This window comes from Nematostella vectensis, chromosome 8, assembly GCF_932526225.1.
Source record: "Nematostella vectensis chromosome 8, jaNemVect1.1, whole genome shotgun sequence".
NCBI lineage: Eukaryota > Metazoa > Cnidaria > Anthozoa > Actiniaria > Edwardsiidae > Nematostella > Nematostella vectensis.
The window spans coordinates 13,451,860-13,469,913 of NC_064041.1; the positions used below are offsets into that span (position 1 = coordinate 13,451,860).

Sequence of the window (18,054 nt, forward strand, 5' to 3'; positions counted from 1 at the left end):
ATGCGTTGTTTAACACTTTTCTGCACATTATCCATGTCTGCGCAATCCTGTGCCCCTGAGGTCGCCACAATAATGTTACCTTAAAATGTGGCAATTAATTTTAGGAATTCTTTTGAATAACCATTGACCCTTGCCTCATGAAACGCAGAATGCGCATATATATTTTACAAATAGCGCAGATCTATTTAAAAACTTCGTATGGCTGTTTTGAACGTCGAACTGGGAATATATTTTGGACCAAAAGCACTTCTCCTTGAATAACTTTTTCTGAAGACGCAAATAAAGTCAAGCCGCTTTTGAACCACTGCCAAAAAGCCATTCCTTGGTTAGAGCTCGTTAAACACTGCTTTACTTATCCTGTAACACTGACAAAAACATGTCACGGATTCTACTGTATGGTCAACCCTTTTATACAGCTTGCAGCCATCTTGGTACTGTCTTCGGTAGCCAAGACTTCGTGGAATCCGCCCGAACCACCAGGTATAGCCGGAAGTATCCCTCGTGAGACGTCATTTCCGGTGGAATGTTTCTGATCTTTTTTGGCACCACTACATATGACATTAGGACTGCTGTTTGGTGTACGCTTGAAAAATAAGTACATTTCTTCGTGTCAAGCCCGCTAGCCTTGGAAGGAGAGGTCCTAGATCTTCAATAATCAATACTTCTTTATGTGGAGTTTTGTGGATCAAATTCAAGGGGTGGAATATCTGCTTGAAGACGCTCATTTCGAGGTAAGTTGTCTCCTTTACCTTTCAAGTTCATTGTGGTTCTGTCATGTCTGTTTGGAAAGCGTTGCGGTTTTTCCATCTAACAATAGTTCAAATGTGTTATACATCTTACCTAAATGCTTAAGAAATAAAGCAGAGTTTTGGAGAACAAGCGCTTGGGATTAAATTCTTTCTGGCGGATGCAATTCGAGATGGAAGCATGATAAATTTAAACCTTGGTTGGTTTTACTATCAAATTGGTTGAGTGTTCGGGCTGGACATTTGGTTGAAGGCTTAAGTATTTTCGATGCAACATTTATAATTCTCTCGAAAGATCAAAAGTCTTAAAGCTCACGAAAATCCTAACAGATTGGATTCAATAAAGCGTAAAATCGCTAAGTTTACAGGAAGCTAGAAATACGAAACCTCGCCGTGTCGTCGTGACATTGCTGAAAGAGATAGCATCAAATTTTGCTGTCTGCTTTATAGTTATATTAAAAATTTTAACCGACCAAGATATGCTATTTAGAACTTATCACTTGCCCATAATTTTTCATGGTTTTCGCGCATTCTAATTCCAAATGTGACACTGTACTTAAATGCCGTGCCGTCTTCTCACATTGTGATCCATAACTTATTACAAAGTCAAATATTAAATTCCTTTGTTGTTACCTTTCCAAATACATGTCGAGACACTATACTTTATATAATCTCAGAAATATTATTTTTTGTTGATATTGCAGCCTAAATATTTGATTGTCTGTGTACATCTAAGAGTCAAAATATCCGGGAATGGCGTGAAAAGCCCTTTTCGCAAACAGGATTTCAGTTAAGGAAACTAGGTTTTGAAATCGACAAAGAAAGCCATTCAAAGGTAATTTCACTTAAAAAAAGAGACACAAAAGAATGTGTTTGTTGTTGTTTGTATTTTTGTAATATATTCTTTTTAATTAACATCCATATCACTGTAGATTTTCCTCTATTAGGGGAGAAAAGTATTCAGCAAAGAGCTTATCTTCAATACCCACTGTCTTTTTTGACATTTTGTCACATTTCTATGCTTTTTTGGTCTGGTTAAATTGCGTCGATATCTTTCCGTGTAATATGTCATCAAGCTTTGAGGTTTAGGTTGTGCAAACAGAATCTGTAGAAACTAGATATTGACTTTTAAATGCAATATGGAATTAAGTCACATAGTTCTATAATTTCAATCTCCACACTTTACATACAAAATGATGCATTCATACAAAAATATAATGGTTTCTTTAAAACACAAAAGTGTCATTTAATTAAAAAAGAAAATTTTCCATAAAATATATTCATTTTCATTATTTTTTATAAGTATGGGGCTGAGATTTTTTAATGTTAACATAAAGAAAAGGATATTAACTATCTTGAATTTTTTATTTGGAGTTGATGGCTAAGGGACATGACAATAAATGAACTCTATATTATTTACCCTCTTTGGCGATTGTTGCTTCAGGAATGAGCCCCTGTTGATAACAATTCAATGCAATGTAAACCATCTGAAATAGCCTCTGTATACAAGTTCCTTATTGCTTTGGGTGTCACCATACCTGCTTTATAGCTCCATCAAAATTTAATGTACTGAAAAATGTTACACTATTCCTTAGCCCATAAAGGGGTGGGGATAGTTGCACTTTTGAGTAAAGTAATCTTGCAGAGTTGTAACCCTAAACTCTTGAATGACCTTTTGATAGATTTCATGGATTGTAGTGGATTAGGTGTAGAGTATATTTACTGTATGTTTGTCAATGTAGATTTTAATTTAGCCAAGTCGCATCCCTTGTAATTAGGGGTATTTTGTCCCTCTTTAGGAAAGAGCAGGGATCTAGGTTTTCTCTAGAAAATGTTATTGCCTGATATAAAAGGCCTATTGATGTGTCAAAAAATCCATGTGCAATATATGACCTTTATGGCCTAATTAGTCATTATAACCCTCTTATTCCCATGTCACAAGTGCTTTCTGTTATATGCTAATAAATAATGTATAGTTATAAATGATCTATAACCCACACAAGTATATCAACTTTGGATTAATGATGACCTGGTTGATTTTTTTACACTCTGACTATCAAACAATTTTTTTAAATTTGTTGTCTTAATCTGGATGGCAAGAGGAGATTCATGGAAAATCTTGTAGAGTTGACAACCTTATCCTTATGGTGCTTGCTTGATCATTAATATAATAGCTATTATAATGATAATTCCCCAGTTAATAAAAATTGCCTTTTATTCTATTCAAGCTTAAAGACTGATTTATGTAGCTATGCTGGAATCAATGGCCTAGCATACAGTTACCCAGGAGATAGTTGCCACGGTGACAGGAGGGTAAGATGATACTATGGCATATAGCCTGTCACATCTTGGCTTTCCTGGCAGTTTTGGTTTTTTCAGAGGCCCTCCCTAAAGGTAGGTGTCTTCAGCTGTGATTATTAATAGACAACTTATGCAACAACAATGGTGAGGGCGTCAACAATTGTTAAAAAATGCCATTGGCATCTGTGACCAAATCTAAAATGGCATTTCACAATTTAAATGGTCAATGCCTGTGGTCATGGACGCTAACACTTGTTTTGGAATTATCATGAGCATGAAAGGCATTCTTGATGCTGTCGCCATTGTCTTTGCATAAGGTCCATAAAGTTGCAATCCTGTATTTACTCAAAGAAGCGCCTCCCCCGAATAAGCGCCCCCCTCCCCTCCCCAGGTTTTATGTAACTGAGTAAAATGACTATAATAATGTAGTTCTAAGAAAGCACTGGAGCTAATTGGAGGGACCAGAAAGAGAGTATTTAAAGGATTTAAACTTAAAAAAGCTGCTTCAAGTTGTAATAATGATATAGAGAAATGAAACTGATGTAGTATAAAATTAGTATTTAATGAATAAAAACAATTCGGCCTTTGTTTGAAATTTGCCATTTTAAATAAGCACATCCCTCAAATAAGTGCCTCCTCCGAATAAGCGCCCTGTCTGACAGTCGAAAAAAATAACCGCCAGGGCACTTATTCGAGTAAATACAGTAGTAGTGACATCAACACAAGGGAAAATGGAATGTGGAGTATGGATGAAGCTGTCTCTAACAGCAGTGAATTTTTAACTACAAATATCCCCCCCCAAAAAAAAAAGAAGAATGATAGATTATACATATGTATATATGCTTCCATTAGTAAGTCTTCCCCACAAAGAATGACATGCAAGAAATGACAGGGTCTTCAAAGCCCTCAGTTTCCTTCCCCTTAGGACAAAAATCATTCTGTTAAAATAATCTGTTTTCTTTGAGCCCACAAATTCTGCCACCATGATTGATGGTTCAAAAAAGATGTCTTGGTATTTAATATGTCATCATGGTGATGGAGATGTAACCATAGTGATAATGTTGTCATTTCATATTTAAAAAACATGTTTTTTTTGTAGATCCTCAATTATGCCAGTCAGCGATTGGTATGGAAGATGGTCAGATTCACAACAGTCAATTAAAAGCATCATCTTCATACACCATACTCACTGGTCCAGAAATGGGTCGGCTGAACAGGAACGAGGGCCATGGGGCGTGGTGCCCCTTCCAGAGAAAGAGCTGGTACCCTAACCAAGATGGAGGACCCTATTTTGACCAGTACTACCAGATCCATTTGCTAGACCCCTATCGGATAAGTGCCATAGGAACGCAGGGACGGTCCAAGTATTCTGGTAGTGAAATGGTCAAAGCTTACTATGTGAATTATAAAAAGCCTGACCAGAAAGCAAATATGTGGCTGGAATACCATGACTGGAACAAGAAAACTGCCAAGGTATGCAAAATCATTGTTTGTTCTTTTTACCAAAAATTTGGATTTAAAATGTTAATCTTGTGGGGGTGCACATTCAAGTAGGGGTATCTTATTCGGGATTGGGTTAGAATTAACACGAGCAAGAGCGATACAATTATTTCAATTCAAAAGCTGTTACAGGTCCAGCAAAAGACAAACTCTTAGGGGAAGCCTCTCTACGGACCTGAGCCGTTTGAGTCAATACTACAGTATTTTACACAATGTGCTTCTCTTGAAATTTTGCCACTTCGATATCTGTGCTATCCTTTATCATCATCAAGGGGCGTTTATTTGAAGGTGTCGCTATTTTATATTACTCCTAAGAGGGGGCACTTATTCAAGAAGAACATGGCGAGTTTTATATTAAAGTTGCACTTTTTATATGACTTACTAGAGGGGCGCTTATTCAAAAGGGGGCCTTTATTTGAAGGTGGCACTCAAACTAGCTTTTACGACATTTGATCACGGGCTATAGAATAATCTGACTCCGAAATGAAGTCTTATGTCTTGTTAGTGTTGAATAAAGCGCGAATTCCTACGTTGACTGGATGTATTCGCCTCTTGGTTTCGTTCTTCCAGCGAGCTCTGTCCCTACAGGCCTTTCAAACGACGCGCTTTGTAACCGCTGCCGCCTGGTAAATGAGTAACACGACCCCTAGCGGCGCGTTTTTTTCTTCCCCATTATAAAGGCCCTAGGGACATTAGACTTCACTTCGGAGTCAGATTATCCTATAGCCCGTAATTTGATGGTAGAGGTTGAGGAGTAGAAGAAGGAAGAAGATATTTCCAATCTATTCCTGCAGTTTGGGGTGCTTCTATATCTATCAACAAAATAAATGATTTCTTTATTTATTTATTTATATTCAAACAATAATTAGCTGTGCAGAGAAAGCCAACAAATGCTACTCACAATAAGTATCAACCTCTTTGAGTGTCTTTTTTGTTGTCGTGTAGAAATTCGTCGGTAACCTGGACAAGGTGAATGTGACCAAGATCAACAGGTTGATCCCCCCTATCATGGTCAACACGATCCGTATCATCCCAGAGATCTACCCCGTAAATCAAGTGTGCATGCGCATTGAGCTGTATGGGTGTCTACTCACGAAAGGTGAGTTTATATACTTGTCGCCTCAAAAAGACTAGCTGCATTTAAGCCCAGGAAATCCGAGCAGCAAAATCGTACAACTTTTGTGGCAGCATTGCTGCAAAAAAAAAGTTTGTAAGTGCATGGCTCGTTTTACTACCGGCGCACCAACTTTGGTCGCAGCAAATTTTTTGTTGCAAGTTGAAAAGTTTGCTGCAGAAAGTAGAAGATGGTTCTACTTTTTGCAACAAAACTCGGAGATGTAGCCTATATTACTACATCAACCAAACTTGTCTAACAGCAAAGTGGCCTCAGGCATACGCAAGCAGTTGCATTAGCGTTTGTGATTGGAAAAAAAAGATGGTGGATCAACTGCAAGAACCAGTCTATCCTTTGCTGCGAAAAAAGTTGGTCTGCCGGTAGTAAAACGCGCAACATCGTCTTCGAACGTTTTTTTGCAAATGCTGCCAAAACAGTTGTACGGTTTTGTTGCTTCTATTTCCCCGGCTTAAAATACGACGGTGACGTGGACGAGGAAGGGAGAAAATAATAAAACTGGAAGGCAAATTCAATTGAAGCACGTGAAAATGGGATTCTGTCTTATACATCTCAGCTATTTTCTGCCAAACCACGGCATGAAAGTTTCACCAAAGGATGCGTAAGTTTGCCCTTTAGCATCATTTAACCACGTTTGCTACTGTAGAATTATTCCCTTACTTTTTCACGTCTGTTTCTGACCCTAATGTTTTGCGTTTTCCATAAAAACTGGTTTTGAACACACTTTTTCGATATCGTTTTCCTAGCCATCGGCGAAGTTGTTTTCTTTGTCTATGCCCCTATTGAAGATGGGGGGGGGGGGGGGGGTGAATAGGTTCGCGGATCTGCGGATTCAGCCCCGAAATGCTCACGGATTACGGATTTTGATTATTATTTCAGCGGATTGGCGGATTTTGGAAATACGGCGGATCACGGATCTGTTGACAATTTGGGCACAGATTTCGGATTTTGACTGCTTTGACGGTCGAATTTCGGATTTTAAATGAATTTCAATCGATGCTATTGTTTATCCGTCAAACCATGTGGATCTAAATATATCTGCAGATCCTCCCCCCCAAGATAGTATTTACAGTAGAACAGCAGGTAGTCTAGTAAGAAAATAAATTGTGAATGGCGATTAGATTTGGGTGATAGTTTCCTGGCAGTAAAAGATTCGTAAATCAACTTGGGACCAGGCACTCAGGCACCAGACAGTTTAATGATGCCCCGTGTTATTATCATATTTGCAGACTTGGTGTCTTATACCGTGACGCCCGGTAACGCCCGTGGGCCGTATAACATGACTGACTTATTATTTGATGGCGTCATCACGCCGTCGCTGTTATCGTCTGGACTGGGCATGTTAACGGACGGAAAGCTGGCTGCGTCCGACTTTAGGTAATACACAACCCTGATGTTACGATCTCCTATAAGTTTACGCAATAAACACCTATGTAATAATAAATACCAATTCTCGTAGTAAACACTATGTGACGCATTAAACACCGTATCACTCAATGTACACCATGTCGCGTAATGAACACCATGTCACACAATAATCCCCATGTCACGCATTAAACGCATGTCACACAATAAATATCACGTTCACCCACAGGTAGCCCAAGCTATTTATTTGTCACTATTGATATTTACGGTAAACATAGGGCAAAAAATCAAAATTAGTGAAAAATAAAAAGCAAGTTGTTGAAAAGACGTGTGTAGTCTAGTGTTGTGTTTATGTTTACTTTTTGCGCGTTCTCTGGTCGTATTAAAGCGCCTTTTTCAAGATTCAAGATTCACAATTTTCACTAATTTTGTTTTCGCCCTATGTTTACTGTAAATATCAATAGGGAAAAATAAAGAGCTTGAGCTACCTGTGGTTCACCTTAGATGATCGAGGATTATTTTATCATTTCAGGCGGATTACCAAAAAAAACGTATGGGTTCGATGGATACTTAGGCCAGCTTTTGCCAGTCCTTAAATATTGGTTCTCAATACTTTTTCCTTAGCCTCTTTAGTTACTGTCACAATCATCTCCACAGAGAAAACAACGGTTACGGCTGGATCGCGTGGACCATGAAGGAAACCTCCACGCCCTTTATAATCTTCCAGTACCAGAAGGCCCAGGTCTTCCGCTCAATGACCATCCATTCCAACATCCGGACCCGTAGCAGCGTCGAGCTTTTTGATGCAGTTAGTATCGAGTTCAGTCAGGATGGCATGAAGTATGACCAAAAACTTGTCCACCGTGCCCCGGACGTCCGGACACAGTACCAATGGATGAATTATAATGTGACAGTTGATCTATGCCTGCACACCGCCAAGTCCGTCCGCCTTGAGTTTAATTACCGTGGAGAGTGGATTCTGATTAGTGAAGTTGCATTTGATCATGGTAAGCAGAAAGATCGTTATTGTGACTAGAAAAACTTCATGCAAGTTCTAGAATAACTAGGTGATATGACTAGAAAAACTACAGACAAGCTCTAGAATAACTATGTGGTATGACTTGAAAAACTACAGACAAGCTGTAGAATAACTAGGTGGTATGACTAGAAAAACTACAGACCAGCTGTAGAATATTTTGGTAGTTTGCACAGGTTTGCTGGAACGTACGCCTCGTAGGTTCTTTTGTATCGCTGATTCTGGACTTATCCCATCCGTTAAAGATTTGAAAAAGCGAATTGTTTGTATCCACTTACTTTTGCGACTCTTACTTTTGGCATCACTTAATTTAGTGGAGAGGATTAGTAACTTTGTTTTATTGATTATATTTAAATAAGGTATTTGTATATCTATTCAGAATCCCTTGGTCTTCGTCCCCCACCGACCCCTGCTTGTTTGGTCATACCCTCCCCGACCCCCTCGGGTGGTCATGTCCCCTCTACGCCAGATAAAGGGACTGTGGAGAGTCCGAAAGGAAACCGGACCTATGATGGAGGTAAGAAATTTGATGTCTGTCCTTTCACCGCAATCCCCTCCCCTCACCATATTATACCTATGATGGCGGTAAGAAATTTAATGTGTGTCCCCCCAACCCCCGCCTGGATATCATACCTATGATAGAGGTAAAACGTGTTCGGCCTGTGGCCCTTCAGTACATATGCTGACAGCGCCCTGTATCCCAGCAGCTCCCTACATACAGCGCCCTATAGCCAGACTTAGTCTTACACTTGCGTGCTTAGGAGTGCGTTCACGCACACCCTCTCCTCCAAATAAAATTGCCAATTCTTATTGAAGGATCGTCAAATATTATCCTTTGTTCGTAAAAAACCTGTAATTGCGCAATTGTTTAGCTTTGTTTGCTCGTTCGTTTACCGTACATTGCGCGGTTGTTCCGCTTTTGGGAATGCGCTGTGAAAATGCAGTGTTTATTATACTAGTGTAGGGACCCTGGTGAGATTATCTTTACTGAGTTGTTAGGAATACATGAATAAACCTCTAGAGAACACAAGTTTACCTTTTTGTTTTCAACTTTATTGAGTGAAAAAGAAAAGTATTTCAGTAACTCCCTCCTTGCTCTTTGCAGTTCCGGTTCAAGAGAGTCGTGGGGAGCTCGATGGCGGAGTGATTGCTGGTATTGTGTGCGCCATTCTTCTCATCGCTGTCATACTAATCGTATTCTTCTGCTGGTGGCGATACAAGAGACGCCGACACAACCAGAAGCCATCTTTCTACCACTTTATCCGCTGGGAATTGAAGCCATTCAATTCGAACTCCGCTCACAGGTTTGAGTGACGGAAGTCAGAAAGCTGTTTAGAAGTTGGAAATGGTTGACGAAAGTCTTCGTCATGATTTATTTAGACGCGCCCTCTTTACTGAAAATGTTCTCTGAAAGAATTCTTGTTGTCATTAAGGGTGTCGAGGTTATGCGAGAGAGAGGGCAGCGAAAGAGGTTTCTCACTCAAGAGTAGACGCGAAGTTCCCGCCCCCGACCCCCCTGGGTACGACCCCACGGGACCCATTTACGCGAGCATTCACAACCTCGAGGAGGCGGGCCTGGATCCAAGTGAGCTGCATGACAAGAACAGCAATGAGGAAAATGGAAAGCCAGCACGAGCGATGAGCCGAGGGAAGCCAAGTATACCGAAAAGTAAGTGAAATTAACACGAGCACGCATGAGCTTCGGCATCGTCATCTTTATCGCAGATTTATTTTAAGTTACAAATCACGATGAAAATACGTTTACATAATCCAATATCTGATTAATAATCTTCAAAAGCACTATACCGGAGGCGCTGTGATGATTTAGTTATAACCTCGTCAAGCCCATTTTTATAACCTCGTTGAGTGGAGTGGAGACTTTTACAATAAGATAGTGGTGTTGGTGTGATGAGGATTATCATGGTGATCGTGATAACGATAACTGTTATTATGAGGATGGTGATGATGATGATAATAGTGGTGATCGCGATGATTATGGTGGTGGTGGTGATGATGGTGATGATGATGGTGATTGTAATGATGGTGATGATGATAGCGATGATGGTAATTGTGATGATAGTGATGATTGTGATGGTGATGATTGTGATGGTGATAATTATGATGGTGATGATGATGGTGATTGTAATGATGATGATGATAGTGATGATGGTGATGCTGATGATTATGATGGTGATGCTGATGATTATGATGGTGATGCAGATGACGACTAATGGTAAAGTTCTTTGTATTATCTACCATCCAGACAGACCCCCACCCCTCCCTACAGAGTCGACTGGCATCCCCGTGGTTGAGTACGTCCGTCCCGACATCCAGGACGAAGACGGACCTGATTACGCCGAGCCTCAATCACCCCTGCACCCTGAGAAGAGCCCCCTCCTGTCCCCCACCAAGGCGCCAAAGTCACCATCAACTCAGAGCACCCTAGCCTCACTCGCACCCAACCCCCCACAGACCTCGGCACTAGAGGATGACCACTACGAGAAACCAGTCGAGAAGCCGCTGAGCGGGTACTCTGAGCCTATCGATTCGCTTGTATCCAATGAGATATTCCGTAACCCTGTGTACGAGGAGGTCTACTCGGAGCCCTATCAGGGCGTGTCTGGTTCCACCCTGTACGCGGACCCTTCTGTTACAATCAGTAGACAAGCGACGTTTAAGGAGTTCCCGAGAGAGAGGCTTCACTTCAAGGAGAAAATAGGCGATGGTCAATTTGGAGAGGTGAGAGAAAATAGGCGATGGTCAATTTGGAGAGGTGAGAGAAAATAGGCGATGGTCAATTTGGAGAGGTGAGAGAAAATAGGCGATGGTCAATTTGGAGAGGTGAGAGAAAATAGGCGATGGTCAATTTGGAGAGGTGAGAGATGTGTGTTTTTGGAGATTTAGCGTTAGTGCCATTAGCCGTGGCACTTATTCTGTGGAGGCCCTTTAAGAGAAGCGCTAATGTTCCTCCGAAAGTCACGGAAGTCCGCTCTCAACGAAATCTAGTTGTGACTGACTGACGACTTTTGCGCGAGCGCGCGAGAAAAACCCATTTTTGTACTTAGTATTTGTATCGTACAGGCTCATCTAGGTGATGCTGTAGGCCTGATATGTTAACAACTGTTAACAGGTTCTCCGTGTTTGTATCGTTCAGGTCCATCTAGATGAAGTTGCAAGTCTGATATCATTAATTATAACAACTTCTCCGTATTTGCATCGTTTAGGTCCATCTAGATGAAGTTGCAAGTCTGATATCTTATTAATTGTAACAAGTTCTCCGTATTTGTATCGTTCAGGTCCATCTAGTGAAGTTACAAGTCTGATATCTCATTACTTTTAACAAGTTATCCGTATTTGTATCGTTCAGGTCCATCTAGATGAAGTGGCAGGTCTGATATCTTATTAATTTTAACGACTTTTCTGTATTTGTATCGTACAGGTCCATCTAGGTGAAGTTGAAGGTCTAGGTCAAATCCTAGGTGAGGACATCAAAGAACAGCGCGTAGTTGTCGCCATAAAGATGCTGAAGGCAGGCGTAGATAAGAATATTAAGCAGGACTTCTTTAAGGAGGTTAAGATCATGGCAGGCGTACGGCATGAGAATGTGGTGAGGCTCCTTGGTGTCTGCAAGGATGACCCGATGTGCATGATCGTGGAATATATGGAGAATGGAGACTTGAACCAATTCCTGAAGCAACGAGAGCTCGCCTCAGGGAATAGCGCGGATCCGAATAAGGTAAAGTATCATATTATGGGGTAAAGTATATAGTGTCTATACCACATTTTGACAAATGTGTAGATATCAATTAGATACGGTTCATTGAGATTTGCCCTTGTGGATAAGTCTTAGGTCTCGTTTTGTTTGTTTCTTTGTTCCATTATTCCAACTTATATTTCATTTCTCAAGGTGTAACACTTCAAAGCGCAGAGAAATTAACGTTTTGGCTTATTCTTTTCTCCAGGCAAAGAAGCCACGTGCGACTATCCCATTCATAATGTGCGTGTAATCACCCTTATTTGTCTACAGGTGACGTACCAAGCCCTTTTATACATGGCTCTACAGCTAGCGGCCGGGATGAAGTACATCGCGTCCCACCAGTTCGTGCATCGTGACCTGGCCACAAGGAACTGTCTTGTTGGACACTCGTTTACGGTGAAGATCGCAGACTTCGGCATGTCGCGCCACCTGTACTCTAAGCACTACTACCGTATCCAAGGGCGCGTTATTTTACCCATTAGATGGATGGCACCGGAGTGTATTTTGCAAGGTGAGTGCTGCGAACTAGCTGCAACTGATGTCAAAATCTACATCCTGAACGCTCGTATCGATATGCATAGTAGAGTGTGTATAATGTATCAATGGGGGTCATGTGATCTTTTCTAGGAAAGTTCACATCAGCTAGCGACGTATGCAGTACTAGCATCTACGGATAATGTATCAATATTGGTCATGTGATCTTTTCTAGGAAAGTTCACATCAGCTAGTGACGTATGCAGTACTAGACTTTACGGATAATGTATCAATTTTGGTCATGTGATCTTTTCTAGGTAAGTTCACATCAGCTAGTGACGTATGGGCGTTTGGTGTCACCCTATGGGAGATCCTTACCCTCGCGGCGGAGTACCCCTATGGCGACCTCACCGATGAGAAAGTCATCGAGAACGTGCAGCTCATGTTCTTCCGTCCCAAGTCCGACGCCATCACTTTCCTCTCCCGTCCAGAGATCTGCCCACCGGATGTTTATGCCAAGATGAGGTCGTGCTGGGCCATAGAGCCGTCTGCGAGACCAGACTTTCATGATATTCACTCCTTCCTGGAAAATCGGGTTGCGCTAAGCGAGATGACGATATGATTACGTGAATAACGAGCCGTCTGCGAGACCAGACTTTAATGATATCCACTTTTTCCTGGAAAATCGGGTTGCGCTAAGCGAGATTACGATATGATCACCTAAATATATCCGTCAGCGAGACAAGACTTTCATGATATTTCTTCCTTCCTCTAACCATAAAATTGTTGTCAAAGAAAACTCTGTATGAGGTAAACATCTGTATTACTGACCGTTGTATGAGCTCAAGCATCAAAATTCCTATTTGCCAAGTATTCGACTGTGACTGTAAAACTGTATGGACGATACAGCTGACTTAGATTGCAAGGCGAACATATGGCTATCGGGATGATGATCAAAAAATGGAAAAAGAGCCAGAAAAACTAGTAAGAGCCAGTAAAACAAGTAAGAGCCAGTAAAACAAGTAAGAGCCAGTAAAACAAGTAAGAGCCAGTAAAACAAGTAAGAGCCAGCAAAACTAGTAAGAGCCAGTAAAACAAGTAAGAGCCAGCAAAACTTGTAGTAAGAGCCAGTAAAACTAGTAAGAGCCAGTAAAACAAGTAAGAGCCAGCAAAACTAGTAAGAGCCAGTAAAACAAGTAAGAGCCAGCAAAACTAGTAAGAGCCAGTAAAACAAGTAAGAGCCAGTAAAACAAGTAAGAGCCAGTAAAACAAGTAAGAGCCAGCAAAACTAGTAAGAGCCAGTAAAACAAGTAAGAGCCAGCAAAACTTGTAGTAAGAGCCAGTAAAACTAGTAAGAGCCAGTAAAACAAGTAATAGATAACAACAGCATGCAGCCCTCATGATTATTTGGTGATTCGACGTCGCTCAGGACAATGCAATGTTTTCTTTATGTTGTCTTTAATTTTCACTGGGGATGAGGTACTCTCCAGGATTTTGGTTCGGTTTCGCGATAAGAGTATTAAATTTTCATTCAAAAAGCATCCCCATTTATAACCTAAAAAGTACTCTCTCTGGTGTATGTGGTGTGATAGTAAGAAGGTCTATCAGTACGCGTGTCATTCAATGACCAATTTAGATCATATAATTTCAGACATTGATTCCTTCCTCGTTAAGTCGACCCAATATAAGAGAAAACAGGCAATGTTACTATATTTTACTACAAACCAAATTTGAATGGTATATTTGCTCGGTTGGGAGTGTTGTGGAGGGCAGGAGAGGCATTTACTTGTAGTTGCATGATTCTAGAAGATGTTAACAAACTTTTAAGTTTTAGAAGGTCGTTGCGCTTTCTGTGGGCCACGGTTCACACGATAATCCATGATTGGGAAAGAGAAGTAAGGTGTAAGCATGCGTGAACAGCAGTATAACAATATTTGCGGTATAAAAGACGCTGTTGTAAGTAAAACGCAAATTGGATCTTTAGGGTTACTTTATCCCAAAAGATGCTTTTAAAGATTTTGTTCGTGTAAAACAGACACTCATTCACTTTTATTCATGATAGGAGTCATTTTACTGAAAAGTGCGTCTTATGTACCGAAGTGCTTATTAGCTAACATAGACCATTTTGTAAAAAGTAAAAATGTACATAATTGATTCTCGTTTCGTTCGAGTTTCCAGTTTATTTTTGTACTTTATTTTTCATATATCATAAATAAATAACATTACTATTTTGATGTAGACGATTAAACCACATAAACTGCGAAACACTTTGTTGGCACTTTGTTATTTCATTCAGGTAATAGTATTATAATAGTTCTGGTCTTTATTTATTTATTATTTATTTATTTATTTATTATTTATTTGTTTGTTTATTTATTTATTTATTTATTATGGAGCATAAAATCGGACTATTTTTGACCCTGTCCTCACGTTTCCGTCCAAAGTCCATCAAGTCCTCTGGGGTCTGAGGTTCGTCGAGTACTACGAATTTTAGCGGAGCTCCCACGCGAAGCGCCGCGTGAGCGGAGCCCCACACCTAAGAAAAAGTGGTATATAAGAAAAATATGGTAAAAATATTGGTAACCCATCTACTCGAGTTTTGCTGACGCGATGTCCGTCCGTCCCCAAAAAGCATCGTATGACAACCAAACTTGGCAGGTGTCATGTATGTGTCAAGGGAGGTGCCAAGCTGTGGTCACGGGGTTTGTGACATCATCGATGACGTCACTAGAAGCAAAAATATGATGACGTCATCAAAATAAAAAAATTGTTATATATTACACAAAGGAAACATAGTATGGCAACCAAACTTGGTAGGTGTCATGTAGGTGTCAAGGGGGGTGCAACAATATGGTCACGTGTTGTGTGACGTCACCGATGACGTCACTAAAAGCAAAAATATTGATATCTCTTGAAAGAAACATTGTTTCACAACCAAACTTGGCAGGTGTCATCTTGGTGTCAAGGGAGGTGCACAGATATGGTCATAGATGTGATGAGTGACGTCGTCGATGACGATAATGTGATGAGTGACGTCATCGATGACGCAAAATTATTCCGATTTCATTAAGAACAAAAATATCTCATGAACGAAACATAGTGACTACCAATCTTGGTATGTGTCATGAAGCTGTCAAGAGGGGTGCACCAATATAGTCACGTGATTGTGACGTCATCAATGTAGAAAACATTCAAAGCAAAGATTTGGTCGTTTGGAGCTCCGCTTTTAGGCAATGCATAAATCTATATATTATTTTTTCTGAATGCATAACAACCAATGGCTGTCGTTTTTCTAAATGATCTAAAAGAGCATTGCGATCGCGCGGGAAACCTGTGATTTCCAAAAATGGCGGCCTACAAAACCCTAGCAAACACGAATTCCGGGAAGTTTACGTGGAAATTCTAGACGTACAGCTTTCTAGGAAGATAAAAAAAAAATATCTCCTAAATATGGTATAAAATGTGCTAATACGCAAGCTAAAATAATTTTTCAAAACGAGATTGGTTGCCAATTAGTACTCGCAATAATTGTTACGTCACGTTACATGATATTCTTCATTTCGCACGCGCGGTTGAAGTGTGACAGCTTTGCTTGGAACGCTGCCTCTAACTTCTTCAGATGGTAAGATCTCATTGGGTTATGAACGCTGCCTTTAACTTCTTTAGATGGTAAGATCTCATTGGGTTATGAACGCTGCCTCTAACTTCTTTAGATGGTAAGATCTCATTGGGTTATGAACGCTTCCTCTAACTTCTTTAGATGGTAAGATCTCATTGGGTTATGAACGCTGCCTCTAACTTCTTTAGATGGTAAGATCTCATTGGGTTATGAACGCTGCCTCTAACTTCTTTAGATGGTAAGATCTCATTAGGCTATGAACACTGCCCCTAACTTCTTTAGATGGTAAGATCTCATTGGGTTATGAACGCTGCCCCCTTAATCCTTAAATGGTTATTCAACAAAAACCTATCCCTGAGTATGCTTCTTTACAAAACACTAATTCGACAGTACACTAAGACGATAATTATTATTGAAGAGTCGCACGAGCAAAGTGTTCTAGAATCAAACCTACATTTTAAATTTGTTTCAGCATCTAACGATCTTATTCGACTTGATGAATTTAGAGTTGGTTACTTATCTACAACGCAATATTTGGCAGCATTTGATTCAACCCAACTTAACAACACAAAAATCAATGTATTTAAGTCAAACCAAGTTTTTAGGCAGGTCGCTTACTCCCCCCTCAAACACCTGCTTCATTTGATTGGGTTTAATTCATAATACAATGGGAACCCAAAACCCTGCTAAGTGAAACAAGCTTTCGGGGGGGGGGAGGCTGGCAAATCATAGGCTCGAGCACGATCTTTTATCTGCAGTCATACGAGCGATAATGCTCGACGTCAGTTAACAGCCGCAGTCCACGGTCCTGTAGAGCCAACAGCCCTCAAAACACACCTTCATTTTAAACCGATGTTGGTGCCCTCCTATAAGCTGATTTAGGCGATTTAGTCGTATGGGACTTGACCGAGACACCTGTAAAACGCGTGTCCTAGGGTGTAAATCAGCCTACGACTTCGCTAGGATGCTGGACTATGAGCTGTATAAGTTGCAAAGTGTAATTCAGGGCTAAGACGTGTCGTAGGCAGGTCGCATACGACTAAATCGTGCTGTCTATATCAGCCTTATCCCGTCTAAAATCAGACCACGAGATTAAGGGTGAAGGGGGTGCTTAACGTCTTAATTCTGATGACGATCATTTTCTTCACTTCCCTCGCTTTAGATTTATGTATGACAGCATGCCACTAAACTCGACCACTAGCCAACAGCGCCTGCGCGACAGTCACAAACTGCTGGTCGAGCGACTGGAGAGAATGTCTCGCGGTCAGGCCCGTACTGCGGGCTCACAAACCCTTGACAGTCTTGAATTTATACAGGAGCAATGGCGAAAAATCAAGAAAGACAACAACAACACTAACACTTCAGAGGGTCACATGACCGTTGCTAAGCGACCGATGATGTCACTCGTAGTTGGTTTCATTCTCGCGTCAAGTTGGCTACCCATAATGCTTTTCGTGTTGTTTGTCGTTGGAACATTCGCGCTGATTCTAACATTATTCGTCATCTTTCAAACGTCGTTGCTAGGGATGGGATTCGTCACCATAGTTACAGCTATATTTGCACCAATCAGCTTCGGCGTCTTTGTCATCATGACACTCGTCGGGTGCCACAGGATGTGGGCTCTGATGGTCATGCGGGTTGCGGATTTTGTATCGCGGGCTCATGCATTGATTTGGTATCACCTGCCTTATTACGGGCATCACGTGACAGAGAGCGAAACTAACCATGCGTAAACTTTTATCACATGATTATTGCCAAGTTGCTAAGCACACCAATAAACTGAGTCTAAAATATCGACCTGTCGTTTTTCCTTCCTTTTCCTTATTACTTTGTATCACAGGCCGTACGTAGAATGGAGCGCACGGGCGGCATGGAGTGTAATGCTAGGCAATAACAGACAGACAAAAAGACAGACAGACAGACAGACGGACATACGGATGGACGGACGGACGGACGGACGGACAGACAGAGTTTTACGTATTGTTTCGATGTGACGAGATAAAATATACAAAAAATGCACCGGGAATTCGTGGGGTGTAGCCAGCCAGCCAGCCCAAGCTCCCCGTACCGGCCCCCTGGTAACCATGGCAGCATTAATCATTTACCACAAAAAACACAATCAAA

The 18,054-nt window shown here is 40.9% G+C and overlaps 1 protein-coding gene and 1 long non-coding RNA gene across 3 annotated transcripts; both read left to right on the forward strand.

Moving 5' to 3' along the window:
* Positions 1-521: 521 nt before the first annotated feature.
* Positions 522-14,576, forward strand: LOC5516203 (epithelial discoidin domain-containing receptor 1). Of its 2 annotated transcripts, XM_048730961.1 has the most exons (14): positions 522-731; positions 1,451-1,581; positions 2,975-3,140; positions 4,147-4,520; positions 5,493-5,646; positions 6,909-7,056; positions 7,702-8,051; positions 8,460-8,597; positions 9,186-9,384; positions 9,514-9,749; positions 10,344-10,819; positions 11,520-11,816; positions 12,108-12,348; positions 12,629-14,576. In XM_048730961.1, exons 3-14 carry the CDS (start codon positions 3,065-3,067, stop codon positions 12,931-12,933), a joined length of 2,994 nt encoding a protein of 997 aa, XP_048586918.1. In that variant the 5' UTR covers positions 522-731; positions 1,451-1,581; positions 2,975-3,064; the 3' UTR covers positions 12,934-14,576. The 2 variants fall into 2 exon arrangements, with proteins under 2 accessions (XP_048586918.1, XP_048586917.1); XM_048730960.1 differs by lacking the exon at positions 1,451-1,581.
* Positions 14,577-15,162: 586 nt separating this feature from the next.
* Positions 15,163-17,725, forward strand: LOC116620297. The gene is made up of 2 exons (XR_004297111.2): positions 15,163-15,933; positions 17,093-17,725. It is a non-coding gene; the product is annotated as an uncharacterized LOC116620297 (long non-coding RNA).
* The last annotated feature ends 329 nt before the right edge of the window (positions 17,726-18,054 follow it).

Bases quoted from the DNA above. Each gene is read 5' to 3' on its own strand.
- LOC5516203 (XM_048730961.1), top strand. From the start codon at position 3,065: ATGATACTATGGCATATAGCCTGTCACATCTTGGCTTTCCTGGCAGTT. The intron at 5,647-6,908 runs GTGAGTTTATAT...TCATATTTGCAG, and splicing joins TGGGTGTCTACTCACGAAAG to ACTTGGTGTCTTATACCGTG. The intron at 7,057-7,701 runs GTAATACACAAC...TCATCTCCACAG, and splicing joins CTGGCTGCGTCCGACTTTAG to AGAAAACAACGGTTACGGCT.